This window comes from Sminthopsis crassicaudata, chromosome 4, assembly GCF_048593235.1.
Source record: "Sminthopsis crassicaudata isolate SCR6 chromosome 4, ASM4859323v1, whole genome shotgun sequence".
In the NCBI taxonomy this organism is placed as follows: domain Eukaryota; kingdom Metazoa; phylum Chordata; class Mammalia; order Dasyuromorphia; family Dasyuridae; genus Sminthopsis; species Sminthopsis crassicaudata.
The window spans coordinates 319,865,013-319,886,101 of record NC_133620.1 but is presented as its reverse complement, the minus strand read 5'-3'; the positions used below and the strand labels follow the sequence as shown (position 1 = coordinate 319,886,101).

Sequence of the window (21,089 nt, the reverse complement as noted above, 5' to 3'; positions counted from 1 at the left end):
AAGCTATTCTTGGTAGATAATTGGCCACTAAAGCAATGTGTGTGTAGCTTTCCCTAAAGTGATAGGTATTCTTTTTTCTGCCTTTCCAGAAGTCCCCCTGTGTTGTGCTACTCTCCAGTGGCTATTGGCTGAGAATTCCATAGTGGACATAGTGAAGACACAGGTGCTGACAGAAGTCCAGGGGGTGGCCCCAGATGGAAACGACATCCACCTCCTCGTTCGAGAGGCAAGGAATGGGTTAGCTCACCTGTTTCTGCAGGGAAATCTTTACCAGGTCCCATCCTTAACCCGTTCCACCCTAATTTCTCTTCACATTATCTCAGTCATATTGTGGGACAGCAGCAGAAGTTCTATCTCACATAGTACCTAGGGTCAGTAGCTTATGTCTTCTGTGGGAGGTATAGGCTAAGTCTTGTGGTTACAAAGGTAGTATAGAACCACAGTCACATACTACTTAAGTGCATGGACCATTCTGATATGAGTTCTTTACCTCACTTAATTCCACTTGCCAATGTGGAAAAAACCCTCACTGATAAGAGTAACTGTTTTTTCATAAGAAACCAGTGACATAAAATCTGGTTTTATTAATTATAAGTTAATTATTAATGCCAAAAAAAGTAGACCTCTTTTTTATTAGAAGAAGCAAAACCCTGAGAACTCCTAGAGGGCTCTTAGATAGAGACTATCTTTTGAGAATAAATCCTTTGTTTTTTTCACTTCCTTTCTGAAGTCAGTCTGATTCCCAGAGCTGAAATTGATGTCAGATCCAACAGCTTTCTCTTGGGAACATCTAGCACATATCCTTGTTGAAGTAAAAGGCTGAGAGTGCTTTTGTGCAACCATTTTTGCTTTCCTCATTCCTTCCCAATTTGCAGTGCTGTATACAGCAATTCAAAAGTGCAAAAAATATTTGTGCTTTTTCCCTGGCCCTTTCATCTTTCTCCTAGAGAAGGGAAAATTATATGAGCTCAGGTTGTCTGGACTGCTTCAGATGTAGATGACTTTTAGGAAGCCATCATGATTTTGAAATGTTGATCTGGGATTTGCCTGTTAATCAGGGAAATCTCAGAGGCCTACCTCAGTTGGTTCAGTCTCCTGGAGATCTTGGAATCCCCAGATGGTTTCAGTCTAAAGTAAACTTGAGATGGGGCAAAAAGCAGCTTCTAGGTGCTACTCTGTGGTATTGGGAACTTGTTCTTGTTTGTCCTTTGTTCTCAAAGAAAACCATAACATCAGGGAGGTGATGCCATGACATGCAAGGGAATTGGATCTAAGGAGGGAGAGCTAGGCAAGGTCACCTACCTCACTTTCCCCTCCAGAACCATCTGGATTCAGTGGTCAGATATGAGTCAAGACCACTGGAGATGGCCCTGGATAAAATGGAAGACAAACTTTGGCCTTTTTTTCATTTTTTATTTTTTAAAATTATAGCTTTTTATTGACAAAGTATATGCATGGGTAATTTTTCAATACTGACTCTTGCAAAAATTTCTGTTCCAACTTTTCTTCTCCTTCCCTCCACTCCCTCCCCTAGATGGCAGGTAGTCCCATATATATTAAATATGTTAAAGTATATGTTGAATACAATATATGTATACATATTTATACAGTTGTCTTGCTACACAAGAAAAATCAGATTTAGACAGAAGGTAAAAATAACATGGGAAGAAAAACAAAAATGCAAACAAACAATAACAGAAAGTGTAATGGTCCATACTCATTTCTCAGTGTTCTTTCATTGGGTGTAGCTGGTTCTGTTCATTGCTGATCAATTTGGATCCTCTCATTGTTGAAGATAGCCACTTCAGAATTGATTGTTGTTGAAGTGTATAGTGTTCTTCTAGTTCTGCTCATTTCACTTAGCATCAGTTCATGTAAATCTCTCCAAGCCTCTCTGTATTCATCCTGCTGATCATTTCTTACAGTACAATAATATTCCATAACATTCATATATTACCATTTACCCAGCCATTCTCTAATTGATGGGCATCCATCCATTTTCTAGTTTCTAGCCACTACAAAAAGGGCTGCCACAAACATTTTTTGTACATATGGGAGCCTTTCCTTTCTTTAATATCTCTTTAATATGTCCAGTAAACTTTGGCCTTTTTAAGTAAGGTCTTCAACAGGTCTCAGTTTGACTGAGGCTGCCTCCATTTATCGATTAAAGGCAGGTTGCAATTGAGGCAAAGAATCTCTTCTTTCACCTAGTCCAAAATATATATATATATATATATATATATATATATATATATATATATATATATATATATATATATATATATGTATAAATGAATGAATGAATGAATTTGGGAGAAAGACCCTCAGATGTTCTGGCCAAAGTAGAAATGATTATTATTTACATTCCATCTGAATCAGTTAGGACCCAAACAATGACCAAATGGAGCTTGACCTGAGGAACTTACAGAAAAAACTGATGATAATGGTGCTATCCAGATCAGTAGTCACTTATAGCCAACATCTTGCATTTCCCATAGGATCCAGTAGAAGGAGCTAATGGTCTCAAAAGGAGCAAAATCCTAATTAAAATCCCTGTAGTGGAGGATAGATTGTCCTGTATGCTAATGACAGTGGACAAGATAGACTTCTCTGGCTTTCTGTTTTACCTCAGATTTACTGGAAGGAAAGTCTGCATTATTGACAAAGTTGAGTAAAACTTCCTGGACAGATGACTGGCTAATCAGAAGATACAACTTGACTTTAGCTTTTCATATCTATAAACACTAATACCAACAATATGAATACTAACAGCATTAGTACAACCCAGGTCTCAGCTTTTCACATTAAATCCTTTAATGTAGCTATGTACCTGTTATTGAGTATTGGGATACAGGTCTGTCTCATTAATGTGCTTTTGGTGGCAGTGGGCTGACAAGGTTGAAGACTTATGGTTTCCATGGAGGCATGATTAAACTAGTCACTCCAGAGTCTTCTGTGGAAGATAGATCTGGCTTGAGGCCCTGAAGTGAGTTCAGCAGGTCTTGATTTTAAGGAGACAAGTGTTCCATGTTATCAAACTCATTCTATATTGTTAGACCCCACCGGAAACATCTATTTAGAAAATAACTAGCATTGATTTTTGACAGGTAACTGGCCTGTCAGACTTAGAACTAATGATAGTAGTACAGTAGCCTATGCCACAGTGATTATCTTTTATGTTCAAGTACTGTTAGCTTCTAGCAAATAAATAGCATGGTGATGTTAAGCTAGATGATGTGGGAACCCCTGCCATGTACATGACTTTTGACTCCTGCCAAAAGATTTCAATAGATATATCTCAATGAGAGGGGAAGTAACTACATCAGAGATTTTAGAGAAGGACTGAATGGAGTCCCTTCATCCCCTTTAATGAAATTCAACGACACGCAAAGTTTGCAGTAAGGATCTCTTCTTTGTTGCAGGTGGCTGTGACTGAGCTGTGCCCTGCAGGGCCCATCCAGGCTGTAGAAATCCAGATGGAGAGCCCCTCTCTGGCTAACATGTGCAGGGTGCATCATGCAGTGATCAGACGCATCCAGGTATTTAAAAACTCATCAGTGAGGCAGTGAGACCCATTAATCTATGAAACATTCTGCTGAGAGCCCTACCAGCATATCCCCAAACAGAAGAGAGCAGGAATGGTTTTAAATAGCTTTATGGGGTCCCTATGTGTTCAGTTTAGCTGCTTGTAGCATGAGCTACAGTTACCATGCCAGGATATTGCAGGAAAATCTATCTCACTCTTGTCTATTCTGCTTCTAAATGTATCTGAAACAGTGCTAAGTTTCACTGTAGCCAAAAGTAATCTGGTATTGTGTGCTCTTGTTTACCATGGAAACAGCCATCTCTCACAGCAAGCAGCCGGCCTCTTTCCTTTCAGATGCCATTCTTTCCTAGTATTTGTCCTTGATCTACCTCTGCAGGGTCATATGGTGTTGGGAACAGTGTCTAAATTCTTTATGGTATTCAGATAAAAGCATTAAATTTATTAGTTATACTAAATATACAAGAAAGTTTTTTGGCTCACTTACTATAGAATTTAAGTTCCCATATTTTTGTTGCTGCCTCATTCTATCTCCATCAGCTCACACTCTGAATATAAAATGAGCACCTGATCCTTAGTATATAATATGCCATTAGGTCCCAAATTCTTAAATTTAAAAGGGGTCTCATAATTGAACGGGAGGGTCATGAAATTATGATTTATTATCAATAAGCATTTAATTTTTATATCTATTTTATAAACCTATACACTTGACATCATATAAAAATTTCTCAAGCAAAAAGGGGTCACAGATGGAAAAAGTTTAAGAAGTCCTGCATTAAGGTAACTGATCCAGAAAATTAGTTTGAATTAGAATCGGAAGGAGAAATCCAGTAGTTTGCATATTTTTAAGTTAAAATTGGTTGGTGATTCTCTAATATGCAGGACTGTTTCTGAATTGGATGTTAGAATTCCTAAAATCTACTGACCATTCATTGATTTATAGAAAGCTTCCTTAGCTTACCATTTCCAAAATCTCTTTGGATCACACATTTTAAAATAAGAATAAGAATGAAGATAATAACATGGAGCCAGTATGATGCAAAGGAAAGAACATTGACGCTGGAGTCAGTTTATCTGAATTCAAATCCTGCTTCCAACACAATCACCTATGTGATTTTTGACAAGCCATTTAACCTCCCAGGGCCTCACATTCTCAAAGTCTAACCTATCATCCATGTCATGGATAAAAAAAGAGGGTGCAACAGCAATGTAATACAATGGCATCCAGGATGATGTAGTTAGCCCTGTCTTGAGACTGCAATAATAGCTGTGAAGGCATGACAAGAACCCTCAAATTCTGTCTACTTAGGGCTTAGGCTTAGTATATACTACTAATTTGAATAATACCCTGACCAGTGTAATAAAACTTTTTATATGAATCTTAAAAATAGGTATAGGGTTGTCAGGCTGGCACTACTCAGTTCATCATATAATCCTCTTGGCACGTAGGGCAGCAATGTTCTTTCATGTTCTGATACCACAATATCAGCAAAGTACATCTGAACAAATCAGAAATACCAACATCCACCTGTTGGAAATTTTTTGAGGCAATTGGTACTGAAAGAAAGCAATTGTTAAATGTTTATGAAATGGACTAAAAACATGAATAATTTTATTATACACAAGTGCTCTTAGCACAACAAAATTGGAATCAGATCTTACCAGTTATAGGCAAGGGTTTTATCCTTTTTCTTTTTCAATTATACCTTCTGCTCCATGTCATCAAACAACATCTTGCTGACCACTACAAAGGTAATCAAAAAATGATTTCATCATTAAGTCTACATTATCTGAAATTGAGAGGCTAATAATATCTGAAGAGGAAAAGTTGATGACACTTCAATGACAGGTCATTGAAAATTCTGCACTTAATACATACTCTAGAAATTATATTTAAAACAAATGAAATTATATCTAAAACAAAATTTACCTGCCTTCTCACTGAGAGATAATGGATCTAGATTGTAAGATAGGTTCAAAACATAGTCATTGTTAAAGTATATTTTGCTTGAGTATGCATATTTGTTACAAGGCTTTTTGAAGGTTTTTTTTTTTTTTTAAATGTGATGTGGTAAGTTAGAGGTGAAAAAAATAAAAACAATTTCTTCATCTTGTGAAATCTTTACTTAGCAAGGTAAAATCTAATAGCTAGAATTATATGTCAGAAGCTTGTTGTTTTTTATGAACTGACAAATGACAAATTCCCATGCTACAAATACAAATATACTGAAGAAAGTAGATAATAAACTATACTGAAATCAGATTATTATTATAGTCTGAACAAGCAATAGCTTACAATAACCTGAATATCACATTGATTTGTAAAAACTGAAGAGTAACATTCTTAATAGATGTCATGATTCGAAAAAATATATCTCCAAACTTACAGGGAACAAAAAGCTTTCAAAAGTTTTTTTGAGAAGTAGCAGAGAGAAAAACCATGTTTGATCAACATGTCAACAGGATAGGACCAGTTATCCTATCTGCTACAGGAAGTACACCAGAAATGCCTTCAATGAATCTACAGAGGATGAGCTTATTTCATAATCTTTTTAAACTAAAAGAACATTTATCTTATCCCCCTATACAATGGTCTGTAGAAGATTCAGGGAAAAAGAATAATAGGATAGTGGCTTGTCTTAGGACTCTGTATTTCAGCTTCATTAAAAAAGATTAGAAAAAAGAAATAATAATATCTACAGTTATATATTGCCCCGAGGTTTACAAAGCACTTTTACATATAATTATCATATCTTAAAAATTATAGAATCAACTTCTCATTGTATAGATGAAGAAACTAAGGTCCAGAGATGGTAAATGATTGATCTAAGGTTATGAATCTAATAGTAAAATCTAAATCTTTTGCTTTTTTTCCATTACATTAGAAAACTCCCACTGTAGACATATTTTTGAAGATTCATTTGGGATCTGTGGGGCATATTTAAACAGTTTAGGGAAGTGAAAAATCAGTAGAGCATAAGATCAGGAAACAAGTCACACAACAAGTTTGAGTCAGAGCTCAGGGATGTGTACAGGGATTGCCTGTGATGTGGTCCAGTAGTTCAGATGTTTTGTAATTTGTCACTTAGTGTTCACAAAGCTCTGTGTTTCAGGAAATTTTTGTCTTTGGTCCTTGCCTGAAACCATATCTCAAAAGTTTTTATAAACTAGGGCCCATAATTCTACATTTTGTAGCTCTGAGAACAAGGCTTCTCCATGTCTCAAAGACAACTGACCAGGCTAGGAAGATACCGAAAGAAAAAAGAACAGAGACTACTTTGGGAGTTTTAGGCAAAGTATAGTTACAACTTCATCCTATTTGTTCTATGAAAAAGAATGAAATATAAAACCACTCCTTTAAGCTAGGCTGGAAAAGATTTGTTTGAAATGGTTTAGATGTAAAATGTGTTTTGCTGATAGCAAGAGTAGAAGATGAGCTCTATTAGCCATGTCAGTTCAACAAATATTTACTGTTGAATAGGCACGGGTTCAGTACATCGAGAATTAACTGGGATTTCTCTCCTTATTTCTTATATTCAGGCAGTTGCCAACTCTTGTTGGTTCTTCCTCTGCAACAGTTCTCTTTTGCCTGTTTCCCCTTCACTCATACTGCCATCAGCATAATTCTCAGACTATCACAACTTTTTACCTGAACTATTGTTGGAACATTCTGACTGGTCTCCTTGTCTCTGATCTTATCTCTAATCTGTAGGTCATGAAATTGACAAAGCAGTCTTCTTCAGGCCTGGGAATAGTCACTTCATTCCCAGGCTCCAAAGCCTTCAGTGATTTCCCTAAGGGCGTTATTGGTGATCTCCAAAAGAATTCTGTGTTGTTAGTAAAAAAAAGTTCTGAGTACACACCCCAATATGTATTTGCTTATAAATTATATATTATGTATAATAAGAAAAATATATGCCAAAATAGAAGATTAAATATTTTAATTTTATTAATGTTTTTACCTCTAAAATCATTAATTTTTCTTCAAACATTGCTATTTAATATGTTTCACTACAAAAAAAATCTTGGTTTATCACTTTGTGTTATAGTAATTCCAGGGACTACTTCTAAGTTCAATTTATTTTGAAGTTTAGTCTTACTGGCTTGTCATATCTGACAAAGATATCTCATAAAATCATATAGATTCAAGTGAAAAAAGTGCATCAATGACTGTACTTATTAAATCATGATGAATATTTTTCAATTCCTTCTACCAGTTGTACAAAGGTTTTTGTAGTATTTTGAATAATAAATTCCCATCTTCCCTGCAGCCATTCAATTGTTCAAGTAAATTAATTGAAAAGTGTTACCTTTTTACATTTTTAACAGATGGGTTCAAAACTCAATGAAATTTTTTGAAAGATTTTTTAACAGGTTAGAAAGTTCTATTTTCAAGTTATTTAAGAGTAGTATATGAGTTCTTATAGGTGATATACATAGTTTTCAGCAACAAAAACTTAATTTCTTAAATACTTTGACAATTATATTGGCTTCATACTGTCATTGGCTAATATCTTTAGGTATGTTAAACAAAGAGGATAAAAATTCATATTTCAGATAATCTTGACAATTTTTTTGGCCCACTTTATGTCAGATCCAATTAGTTCATCATTATTTATGCCTGTAACGTAGCTGATGAAGGAAAGGCAGAAGCATCATTCTGCCATTTTTTTTGTTCAGTTGTGCAGTATTATTAGTATTATCCTCAATCCATGGTTTCTTTGCAGGAATCTTTTTAAGCCACTTGACCATTTTGAGAGTTAGTTTAATTAAAACTAGATAATGTAATCTGTAAATCCACTTAAGAAGGCTGACACAAAATTTAATACTTTGGAATGAGTGAGGGTGGCATCGTCAGCCCCTCCATGCTGTGTAGAATGTCTAGTTCTCAGGATACCTCATGTTCTGTATCACACTTCAACATTTCACATATGAACCAAATAGTGAGGGCAGCAGCATCAGTTATATATTAAATATTAGTGAAACCTAATTTCTTTCTTATTTTATATAAAAATTTAATATTAAAAAAAAAGTTCTAAAAAAAAAAAAGATTTTCTTCCTATACTGGCACCTAGTAGATCTTCTTGTATACCCCTTGTGGGGCACATAACCCATCTTAGACACAACTGATCTATAGGAAGAAATATGAAGTCTTAATCTGCTGTATGAAAATGTAAGTTCCCTTCCTAGCTGTGTGACCCTGGGCAAGTCACTTAACCCTAGCCTCAGAAAAAAAAAGAAAAAGAAAATGTAAGTTCCGTGATGTGTTAGGGACTATATTTTCATATTTCTTTTCTCAGTGCTTAGCACAGGGCTTGCCATATAGTTAACACTAAACGTGTTTTCAATCATTCAGTCATTAAAGACTTTCCACAATCTGGCTTCAACCTTCTACTGTATTGTATCTTTATTTTGCACTTTTGTTATTCATGTGCTTTCTTTGAGAAAGATAGAGCTACTAACTTTTGAGTTCTCTTCTCCATGCCTTTGTGGTTGTCTTATACCGGAAATATACTGTTTACACATCTGCCTGTTTATATTCCTCCCTTTCTTCAAAGTCTAGCTCAGGTGCCACCTCTGTGATTCCTCTTACTACTTACTACTTAATCAAACAAAATTAAGCATTTATTAAGTACTTATTATGTGCTAAGCATTGTGGTAGGCTCTGGGAATTCCAATACAAAAATGAAATAATGACTACTCACAAGGAACTCATGTTTTAATGGGGAAGATAACTAGTATGTATGTATGGAATAAACTTCACTAGTTCCCTGTCACCTTCAGCACTAAATATAAAAGCCTTTCTTTGTCATTCAGAATCTTTTATAATCTTTCTTCCCTCTCCCCTCAAACTTCTAGTCTTATACTTCACACCTCACCCATATGACATTGGCTTCCTGGATGTTCCTTAGACAAAATGTTTCCTCTCCTGACTCTGGGTATTTTCCCTGACTGTCTCTCACGTCTGAAATTCTCTCCCTCCTCATTTTTACTTCCTGGCTTCCTTCAAGTCCTAGCTAAAATCCCCCATTCTGTATAAAGCCTTTTCTGATTCCCCTTAACCTAATGATTACCCTTTGTTGATTATTTCCTACTTCTCCTGTACATAGCTTGTTTGTACATAGTTGTTTGCATGTTGGGTCTCCCATTAGCTGTGAGCTCCTTGAGGGCAGGGACTTTCTTTTGCCTTCCTTTATAAAGTTCCAGTGCTTCACACAATGCCTAGCACATAGGAGGTGCTTAATAAATAGTTACTGATTGACTGATTAAAGATAATCTAGTACCTTACAATTAAATATAAAGTGGGTTTAGTGGGGGAACATTAGTACTTGGGAGAATCAAGAAAGGCTTTATATAAAAAGTAATATATATGCACTTAGCACATTCTCATTTGCAATATAGTTATTTTTCACATTTGAAAATTTTTTAAAATCTTCAAGGCTGAACATATTGCTTTTCCCTTAATAAACACTTAAATACATACTTGTTGAAGTTGAATTGAATGCCATATGTGTGTGGATTTGCTTGAAGGTGTTTCTCTTTCTGTCTCTTTTTCTCTTACTCTATTCCTTTATATACTATACACACACATTCACATTCATACTTAATACACATAGGAAATGAAGAATAGGGAAATAGAAGATGGTTCTTGAAATTGATTTGGGCATTGTGCCTCATATATCTTTGGCTCATTCAGCTGTGGTCGCAGCTGATGAGTTTTGATGTGCCTCCTTCTATCCCTTTGTTCTCACATCATAGTTAGGTGAGCTAATTGAGATTTTGTAGCAAAATTTTCAGAAAGCAACAAGACTGGGAGGTTTTTTGTTTCTTGTTTTTTCTTTTTTTAATGATGCAACCATAAACTAGACTAAGAGGAGTGAATAAATAGAACACTTCATTGTAGGCCTCTGCATGAGACAACTTTAAGGGTTTGAAGGCAGGAGCAGGTCTCACCAATGTCCTTACAGTAAAGACCATGGGGATTGCTCAGGTGAGGAATATCAGAGCATCTAAAATTAAAATTGGACCCAAAGGTGAGTCCGAAGAAAAAAAGAAATGGAGAAGATGAACTAGAGATGGAGCTGAAATTTTGTGAGGGAGATGAGAAGATTAGTGGATGAAAAAGGACAAAATGAAAATTATTTCAGAATCAATAACTATCACCTTCTAGATTTCTATATAAGAGCATCAACAAAAGCCTTAACCATTCCTTGTGTGATAAAATAATTCATATGGATGAACAGGAAAGGAGAAAAAGCAGTGAAGGGTAAGCAGGAGAGTTGCCGGAGAGAGGCATAAAACAGCAGGCACTACAGAGGCCTGGGAAGATTATAGAATGAAATTAATAGAGTGTAAAAGTAGGGAGGGAGGCAGTAAAGATGAAGATCTAAAAGAAGATTGCAGAAGATAAAAGGAAAAATGTCAAACTTATCCAGGGAGAGGCAGTGAAGAGATGAGTTTGAACAGAGTTAATTTTTTCATTCTAAGAAGGGGATAGAGAACAGATGCCAGAAATGAATCTGGGATCCCTCCAAGAAGAAACACACCATCCCCAAGGACTTTCGGTATACATCAGGATAGGCGATGGAGAAATAAACATGACTGGTGACTGTCAGAGGACAAATTCAGAACAGAAAAAAGGAAACAGTCACAATGCCTAAGCAAGCAGCTATTTAGAAAACAAGGAGTAAAATTCTTTAGAAGTCTTCTGTAGGCCACTCTAGGAAGGGATAGTAGAATTTGTCCACTAGCTTTTTAATTCTTTTTGTTTTTCATTTACTCTTCTACTTTGCTTTATTCTATATAGGTAATGATCATGGAACAGGCTGCTCAGGGCTCTAACCCACCTGATCTCCGTGTGCAATATCTTCGTCAAATCCATGCCAATCATGAGGTGAGTGACAGCTTGCATCCTCTCTTCTAGAAAACCTGCTATTGTGGTAGGCTTTAATTGGTCTGGGGGTAATGGGATAATTTGGGGCTTACATCACATTCTTGTCCATGTAACTTTAATAAATTTCTGTTTAGGTATCCTTGTAACAGGAATGCCAGCAGGTGATCTTACATACATGATCATTATATAAACACATAACTAGAAGGGAAAAAGGATTTGTAGCTATCCCTTTATGGTACCACAGATGTTGCCTACCATTATTCCAAGAACTGCTCAATGTTAATGCTTATCCCATACGCTTCTGCAGTTAAGGTGTGGTTGATGTCTGGTCCCTCTGTGAATCAGGCATAAACTTTCAAACTGAAGTGGAGCCTATTCTAATATTTTCTAAATAGTTTAGGGCATGACCCAAATAGAAAAGGGCAGATTGATTGATTGCATATGGGTATGATATCAGTGAGAACAGGTAACAATATACAAAAGGAATCATGGTCCTATAAGTATAACTCAGGAGTGCTAAAGTTTAGATTGATCTAAAGATAATGAAGAAAGCTAAAGATATGGAAAAAAGATGTTTTTTAAAAACTATGTTGGGGAAAAGACAGATCAAAGAAGGAATAGGACCATTGCTTGGAGTAAATGGGAGATAATGTCAGACAATGGACAAAAATCAGAGATATTTAACCCTTACTTTGTTTCTATTTTCTTTACCAAGGAGTATTATCATTGAACTAGGAGGGATAGAATAGTTAATGAAGTTGACAAACTAATTAGGGATATAATGTTTAGGGACATAATAAGAAATCCCCTGGTTTAAATAACTAAATTCAGGTGAATTACAATTTTGGGGACCACGCTGATAAGTTGGAAAATGTCTAGAACAGGGTAACTAGACTAATGAAGGAACTTGAGATCATGCCATATAATGATTGATTAAAAGAAATTGGGGAGAAGTATCCTAGATAAGAAAAGATTTAAAAGATAATTATTGTTTTCAAGTATTTGAAGAACTTTCACAAGGATTAAAAATTAAACTTTTTCTGCTTAGTCCCAAAAGGCAAAGAACTAGGAGAAATGGGTAGATATTACAGAAAGACAAATTTAAACTTGATATGGTTATCCAAATAATTAGTTATCCAAAAGTAGACTAAGTTGTTTTGGGAGATAGTGGGTTGCCTTCTGTGGACAATCTTCAAGCTAAGGCTAGAAGATGGTTTCTCTGAAATGATGAATGGAAAATTTTCCTTCAGGAATGGATGGATTAGATAATCTTTGAGGTACCTTTCAACTATGAGCATGGGTTTCAATTTTAGTCTGAGACCTTTAGTTTCACAGAGAAACTGTTCCATGTTCTGCAATCCTTCAGCCAACCTTTTTCCAAGTGGTAATGAGAACAATCAGGTAAAGATATCATCAGTGCATGGGAATCAGCTCACAAATACTTGCTCTTCTGATAATAGATAATAGTCTCAGGCTTTCTCTTATCTGATATTTTTGCTTCTGTGCTCTCTTTTTTTCTATTAGGCTCTTTCATCTTGATCCTAAAGACACATCTAGCTCTTATTCCTGCTGTGTACTTCTTCTGCCTCTATTACAGTGGGAGAATGTTATGTTCCCAGAACTTTCCTTTGGGGAATCATTGTTCCCTCTTCTCCTTTAGGATGTGCTTAAGGCGTTTCTCTTCCATGAACCCTGAACTCTTTTCCAGACTGCCTCTGCTTTCAGCTTACTAATCACCCACCACTCCTAACAAAATGTCTTGTGTTTATATGATGTTTTAAGCATAGAAAGAGCTTTTCTTAACTTCTTTAATCCTTGGTCCTGCTGTTGAGGATTGTGTATGTGTTGTTTTTATTAATGGGTATATAATTGTTCTTGCCCTATTCCTATCAAATTTAAAGTTTTAGTTCAAAGACCACATCTAGGAAGGTGATGGTCTTGCTATACTCTATCCTGTTTTGTCAATCATAGTAATAATATTAATAAATAATATATGAATGTTTAAGGACTAAGGACTTATGTACCAGGCACAGTACAAAGTGTTGGGATTCAAAGAAAGGTAAAAGACTGTTTAATGGGTACTCAATATGCAAATAATTATGTATGTACAAACAAACTACATAGAAGATAAATTGGAGATGATCAGTAGAAGAAAGACACTAGTATTAAGGAGAATCAGGAAATATTTCTCACAGGATAGTATTTTAGCTGAGACGTGAAGGAAGCCAGGGTAACCAAGAGGTAGAGATGAATAGGGAAAGAATTCCTTGGGAGACAAGTAGTAAAAATATTCAGCCGGGAGAGGAAATATCTTGTTCAAGGAATAGTATGGAGGTCAGTGTCACTGGTTTGAAAAATACACAGTAAGGGACTGGTACATAGTAAGAAAACTGGAAACGTAGAAGGGAATCAAGTGAAAATCTGTGAATGCTAAACTGATGATTTTATATTTGTTCCAGGAGGTGATAAGGACTCATTGGAGTTCATTGAATAATGGGAGTGACATAGATCTTCTCTAAGAAGATTAATTTGATAGCTGAGCAGAAGGTGGAATGGAATAGGGAGAAACTTAAGTTAGGGAAGTCAACCAGCAAGTTGTTGCAGTAATCTAAATGAGAGATGATGAGGGCCTGTACCACTATGCTGCCAATACCAGAGGAGAGAAAGAGACATTTAGTGGGGAAATTACAAGGTAAAATTGACAGGCTTGGCATCAGATTGGATATGGAAAGTGAGAGTAAGGAGTTAAGGGTAACATTTAATTTTTGAGCCTGAGTGACAAGAAGGATGCTGATGCCTTCAATAGTAAAAGAATTTGGGGAGAGTGATAATGAGTTCAGTTTTGAATATCCAATGTGATATGTTTAATAGGCCATTGAAAATGTGAGTGGAGGTTAGGAGAATTTAAGGCTCTATAAATAGATTTTTTTCAGTGTAGAGATGAGAATTGAATTCATGAGAATTGAAAAGATGATCATTCGAAATAGTAAAGAGGGAGAATATAAGGGGTCTCAGGACAGAGCCCAGGGCATTATGTGGGTGAAGATCTAAGGTCCTGAGAAGGAGCAGTTAAATAAATAGGAAGAAAACCAGGATAAAGCTGTATCGCAGAAACTTAGGCAAAAGGAAGAGAGTAATTGACAGAATCAGAGACTTCAGTGATCCTTAGAAGGATGGAGATTTTAAAAGGCCATTAGATATGGTGATTAAGAAATTGTTATTAAATTTGGAGTGAACAATTTCAAATGAAAGATAAGGTTAAAAACCAAAGTCTAGAGGGTTCAGAAGAATGAGAGGAAAGGAATTGGAGGCATTAAGTATCAAGAACCTTCTCAAGGAGTTTTGCTACAAAAGGGAAAAAGAGATGTGGGACAATAGCTAGTGGAGATATATGGATTAAAGGAAGATGTTTTAAGGATGGGGAAGACATAGGGATGTTTGTAGGCAGTAGTGAAAGAGCCAGTAGAGAGGGAGAGAGTAAAATTAAGTGAAAATGGGAATGATAGAGCCATTTGCTGAAGAAGATGAGATGGATTGGTGTCACTTATACATATAGGTTTTCCTTAATAAGAAGAGCCACTTCTTTATGTGGGATAGGAGTAAAGGTAGAGAAGTGGCAGAAAGCATTTGGATGGTGTGAGATGAGGAGGAGGGAAAAAGAAGGAGATCGTGGTGAATGCCTTAATTTTTTTTTTTCTGGTGAAATAAGAAGCACGATTTTTAGATGAGAGGGTAGAAGAAGTGAAAAATGGTGTTCATGTCTAGGTACCACATCTAGGAATGACTTTGAGATGAGTAAGCAGTGTGATGTAACCACAAATATATCATCTTAGGCTGAATTCAGAAACATAGTTTCCAAGATTGAGGAGGTAGTAGTCCCACTGTATTCTGTCCTCAAGACTGGAGTATTTTTCAGTTCTGGTAGCCACAGTTCAAGAAGGACATCGATAAGCTAAGAGATTGTCCAGAAGATGGTAAATGGGGTGGTGAAGCTCCTTGGGGTGATGAGTTCATATCATATGAGGGATCATTTGAAGAAGCTAGGGATATTTCCTCTGGAGAAGACAAAACTCTGGGAATATATGTAGGGTATTTGAGGGACCAGACACTGTTGGTGTTTTCAGGTTTTTAGAGTGCTGCCCCTGGAAGATGGATTAGACTTATTCCAACATAATGGATGGAACTTGTAAAAAAAAGTGATTAGAATTAATGTCTGAAAAAAAATATTTTATTTTTTCCAATTACATGTAAAAAATTTTAACATTCATTTTTAAGAATTTTGAGGTGCAAATTCTTTTCTTCCCTTCCTTTCCTTCTCCTTCATTGAGAAGACAAGCAAATTGAGATAAGATTATGTATGTGCAGTTATGCAAAGTATATTTCCACATTAGTTATAGAAAACAGACTAAATACCCCCAAGAAAAATTTTAAAAATTAAAAAAAAAACTTTTAAAAAGTATGTTTCCATCTGCATTCAATCTCTTAATTAATTCTTTTTCTGAAGATGGATTACATTTTTCATTATGAATTCTTCAGAATTGTCTTAAAATTATTGTATTGCTGAGAATAGTTAAGTCATTCACAGTTGATCATCTTATAGTGTTGTTACTATGTTCTCCTTATTCTGCTCATTTCACTTTGTATCAGGTTGTTTGTCTTTCCAGGTTTTTCTGAAAGCACAGGAAAAAATCTTATTAATAGCTGTCCTGAAGTGGAATGGGCTGCCTTGAAAGTCTGAACAAAAGCTGGATGACCGCTTGTCAAGCATGATAGAGTCTGGTATTGTTTGTGTATGGGGTAAACTAGATAGTTGATAAGGACCTTTCCACTTCTCAGATTCTGTGATAATCTAGAGAACATCCAGAGGAGGGTACCCAAGTTGGTGAAAGACCTATTGAAAACACTGGGGCTCTTTAAACTGGAGAAGAGAAGACTGGGTAACTTCAGAGCTGTGTTTGAAGAGCTGACACATAGAATATGGAGGGATTAGATTTGTTCTCCTTAACCTCAATGGACAGAACAATGGATAGAAATTGCAAAAGGGCCAATTTAGGCTTGACCCAAGGATAAACTTCCTACCAGTTAGTTTTCTGAAAATGAGATGGGTGGCCATGGAAGGATGATGGGTTTTCAAGCAAAAGAAGTAGCATGTTGTAGTGAGAAGCAGTGATTTGGGAGTCAACTTAGATTACATACCAGTTTAGCCATCTATTTACCTGTGTGACTTTGAGCAAATTCTGAGGGAACTTGATCTTGTAACTCTGGCTCTTAGGATTTCAATAAAATAACATGATTCAGAGGCATTCTGATTCCTCTGCTTTCCTTTGAGATGAGAGAACTCTCCATGGTAACATTTGCAAAAGGCAGCCAGCCCTTTCTTTTCAAGAACCAATAATTGCTTAACATTATTGATATCTTTTTTCTTTCATATCACCTTAATTTTAATTGCCAAATATATTCCTTCTCTCTCCCCCCCCTTTTTTTCCTCTCTCTTCTTCTCTCTCCCTCCTTTTCCCTGCAAGTTTTTCCTTGTAATGAAGAATTAAAGAAAGGGAGAAATACAGTTCAGCAAAACTGATCAGTAGAGTCTAGCAGCCATAATCTCTTGAAGGAAGAGAGAAAAGTATATTTTTTCATTTTTCTTCCCTAGGGCCAAACTTGGTCATTATATTTATTTTATAAAGTCTGTATTTCCAAAACAAAACTCGTTACCTTTGATCCTCAAACATGTCTCTTTTCCCAAACTTCCTTTTTAAAAAATTTTTTTAATTTTTTAATTTTATTATTTTTTTTTAATTTTATAATTATAAAATTTTTTGACAGTATATATGCAGGAGTAATTTTTTTTATGACATTATCCCTTGTATTCATTTTTCCAAATTTTCCCCTCCCTCCCTCTACTCCCTGCCCTAGATGACAGGCAATCCCATACATTTTACATGTGTTACAGTATAACCTAGATACAATATATGTGTGTAAATCCAATTTTCTTGTTGCACATTAAGTATTAGATTCTGAAGGTATAAGTAACCTGGGTAGATAGACAGTAGTGCTAACAATTTACATTCACTTCCCAGTGTTCCTTCTCTGGGTGTAGTTGTTTCTGTCCGTCATTGATCAACTGGAAGTGAGTTGGATCTTCTTTATGTTGAAGATATCCACTTCCATCAGAATACATCTTCATACAATATTGTTGTTAAAGTGTATAGTGATCTTCTGGTTCTACTCATTTCATTTAGCATCAGTTCATGCAAATCTCTCCAAGCCTCTCTGTATTCATCCTGCTGGTCATTTCTTACAGAGCAATAATATTACATAGCATTCATATACCATAATTTACACCATTCTCCAATTGATGGACATCCACTCATCTTCCAGTTTCTAGCCACTACGAAAAGAGCTGCTACAAACATTTTGGCATGCACAGGTCCCTTTCCCCTCTTTAGTATTTCTTTGGGATATAAGCCCAATAGCAGCACTGCTGGATCAAAGGGTATGCACAGTTTGATAACTTTTGGGGCATAGTTCCAAATTGCTCTCCAGAATGGCTGGATTCTTTCACAGCTCCACCAACAATGTATTAGTGTCCCAGTTTTCCCACATTCCCTCCAACATTCATCATTATTTGTTCCTGTCATCTTAGCCAATCTGACAGGTGTGTAGTGGTATCTCTGAGTTGTCTTAATTTGCATTTCTCTGATCAGTAGTGATTTGGAGCACTCTTTCATATGAGTGAATATAATTTCAATTTCATCATCTGAGAATTGTCTTCATATCCTTTGACCATTTATCAATTGGAGAATGGTTTGATTTCTTATAAATTAGGGTCAGTTCTCTTTATATTTTGGAAATGAGACCTTTATCAGAACCTTTAACTGTAAAAATATTTTCCCAATTTGTTACTTCCCTTCTAATCTAGTTTGCATTAGCATTGTTTGTACAGAAACTTTTTAGTTTGATGTAATCAAAATCTTCTATTTTGTGATCGATAATGATCTCTAGTTCTCCTCTGGTCATAAATTCCTTCCTCCTCCACAGGTCTGAGAGGTAGACTATTCTCTGTTCTTCTAATTTATTTATGATCTCATTCTTTATGCCTAAATCATGGACCCATTTTGAGCTTATCTTGGTATATGGTGTTTTCCCAAACTTCCCAAACCTATTACTGGTGAGAACATCACAATCTTCATGTTCATCAGGCTTGCAAATAGAGTGTCATCCTTAACTCCTCACCTGTACTTATTACATATATCCAGTCTGTTGTCAGATTTTATCATTTCTATTTTCACAAGATCTGTCTTATATACCCTTCTTTCCACTCATACTAAGGTCCTTCTTAGCTTTTACCTTAACTATTACCATAGTCTCATTGGTCTTCCTATCTCAGATCTTTCCTCTTCTCTTTCTCTCCTATTCAGCTACCAATGTGATTTTTTTTATAGTGGTGGTTTGACAGTATTGCTGCTGCTCCCCTTCCCTTTTCCCATCTCTCCCATGAACTCTAGTGGTTCATTATTATCACCAAAATCAGATGTGATACTTAAAATCTTTCAGAACCTTGCTCCTTCCTTTTTCTTCTTTATATATTCTACAATTCAGATACACTGGCCTCACATACAATAATATTCCATCCAAACTTTTGCAATGACTGTCCCCCATTTCTGGAATGTTCTTCCTTCCATGGTTTCCTTCATGATTTCCTCAAATTCTACTTTCTGTAGCAGGCAGTCCCTTCTCTATCCTCTTCTTGTCACAACTTCCTCTTCTTGCTAGTGCTTTCCTTCTGAGAATATATTCTCTCTATATATTTCGTATGTAATAGTTTTTTACATGTTGCCTCCCCTATTAGAATATGAGTCTCTTGAGGGCAGGGACAGTGTTTTTACCTTTCTTTAAATACCCAACACAGTGCCTGGCACATAGTAATTTTTTTTCCCCCTTTTCTTGAGGCTGGGGTTAAGTGACTTGCCCAGGGTCACACAGCTAGGAAGTATTAAGTATCTGAGACCAGATTTGAACTTGGGTCCTCCTGAATTCAAGGCTGGTGCTCTATCCACTGCGCCACCTAGCTGCCCCTAAATGTTTAATAAATGCTTATTGACTAACTAACTGAACATTATTCTTTCTTTTTTAAACTTAATTTTATTTTTCCAATTGACAAAAATCTATCTTCTTTCCTTCCAACTCCTGTTTGGAAAAAATAAGTAATAGCATTCATATAATTTTAAGGTTTGCAAATTGCTTTACAAATATCTGATTTTATCTTCACAACAATCCTGGGAGATAGGCGCTATTATTATACCCATTTACAGATGAAGAAACTGGGCCCAGAGATTTTTAAGTGATTTGTCCAGGTTCACCCAGCTGGTACTGTCTGAGAATGGATTTGAACCCAAGTAATGAGTTCTTTTTCTGATTCCAGACTTTTTGCTCTATGCATTGTGCTCCCCACCTGCCTAAATGATAGCTAAATGGTAGCTAAATAATAGCATTTATGCAGTACTTTAAGGTTTACAAAGCTTTGGCAAAGAATTGCATAGATTAACTCATTTGAGTTTGAAAAAGAAAAGCAAAATGCTTGTAGCAAGTTTGCAGAATGAAGCAAAACAAATTCTTTCACTGACCATGTCCAGAAAAATAAGTCTCAGTCTTCCCCCAAGGCATTTCTCAGGAGGTGAGCATCATATTTAATCTTGAGTCTTCTGGAATTGTGACTAGTTGGTGCAAGGATAAGGATTTTCTTAGCATCTTACCATTTTCTCCATCTTCCTGCCCCTGTTTTCTTTCCTTTTTATTTTAATTTGCTTGCTCCATATAGATGCTACTCAAGGAGGTGCAGTTGCTAAGAGATCGTCTGTGTGTTGAAGATGATGCCAGCGCCAGTGCTGCCGCAGAGAAACTCCTCCAAGTCTACAAGCAGCTGCGCAACCCAAGCCTCATCCTGCTGTGATCCCTGGCACTGGTAGGGCACCTCACACCAGAGGCTCCCCTCTTATGGAAAAGAGCTCTGCTCCTATCCTGGGTTCCTCTAGAGAAGTACGCGTGAAGTCATCTTGTCTTTTAGAGTCATTTTCATTTATCTTCTATTTTTTTAGAGACTAGCATTATGTGGGCAATTTTATAAGATGAACTTGATCCTTGGCAGCATCTGACTCCAATTTTTATCATATATCCTGAGTATTTATTTTCTTTAGGTATAACTCATTGAAGACAAGTGTCTCTAGTTCAAGCTCTTGCATAATAGTATATATACAATGTAGATGTAACTTGTTTTCATGATGCTTGGGCATCTCACTTTGCTACCTGAAAAATAATGTATAAATTAAATCATTTTGAATGTAGTAGGAAAGCTCGTTATTTAAAACTAGTATATCCAATTTTCTTTGTGACATCCTCCCATATATATTGGGGGGGGTGGTGTTTATGTTTTCATGCACTTGGGTGCACACCCAAGGGAGGGGGATTCACTTTAGGAAAAATATGTATATTTAAAAATTAACTTTAAATGAGATGTAATTTCATCTTTCCATTGACTTATATCCTAGCTTCTCTGTGCATTAGTATATGGCCAAAAAGAAAGCCTCCTAGTGGCAACCTTCTGGTGATAAGCCTTTGCTAATTAAATGAGCCAGTTCTCTATCAGCAGGC

At 36.1% G+C, this 21,089-nt stretch overlaps 1 protein-coding gene across 4 annotated transcripts in view; it reads left to right on the top strand.

Annotated features, from left to right (window-relative positions):
- The window catches only part of FAAP100 (FA core complex associated protein 100), a 43,278-nt gene that overhangs the window by 8,620 nt on the left and 13,569 nt on the right, over positions 1 to 21,089 (top strand). The window contains exons 6-9 of one of the 4 annotated variants that reach the window (XM_074265110.1): positions 90 to 274; positions 3,423 to 3,539; positions 11,355 to 11,441; positions 20,260 to 20,403. In XM_074265110.1, the coding sequence (XP_074121211.1) occupies positions 90 to 274; positions 3,423 to 3,539; positions 11,355 to 11,441; positions 20,260 to 20,391 (521 nt within the window). In that variant the 3' untranslated portion in view covers positions 20,392 to 20,403. Of the gene's footprint in view, positions 1 to 89; positions 275 to 3,422; positions 3,540 to 11,354; positions 11,442 to 20,259; positions 20,404 to 21,089 lie in introns of those variants that run through there. The other 3 variants (XM_074265111.1, XR_012481642.1, XR_012481643.1) reach the window with 3 other exon arrangements.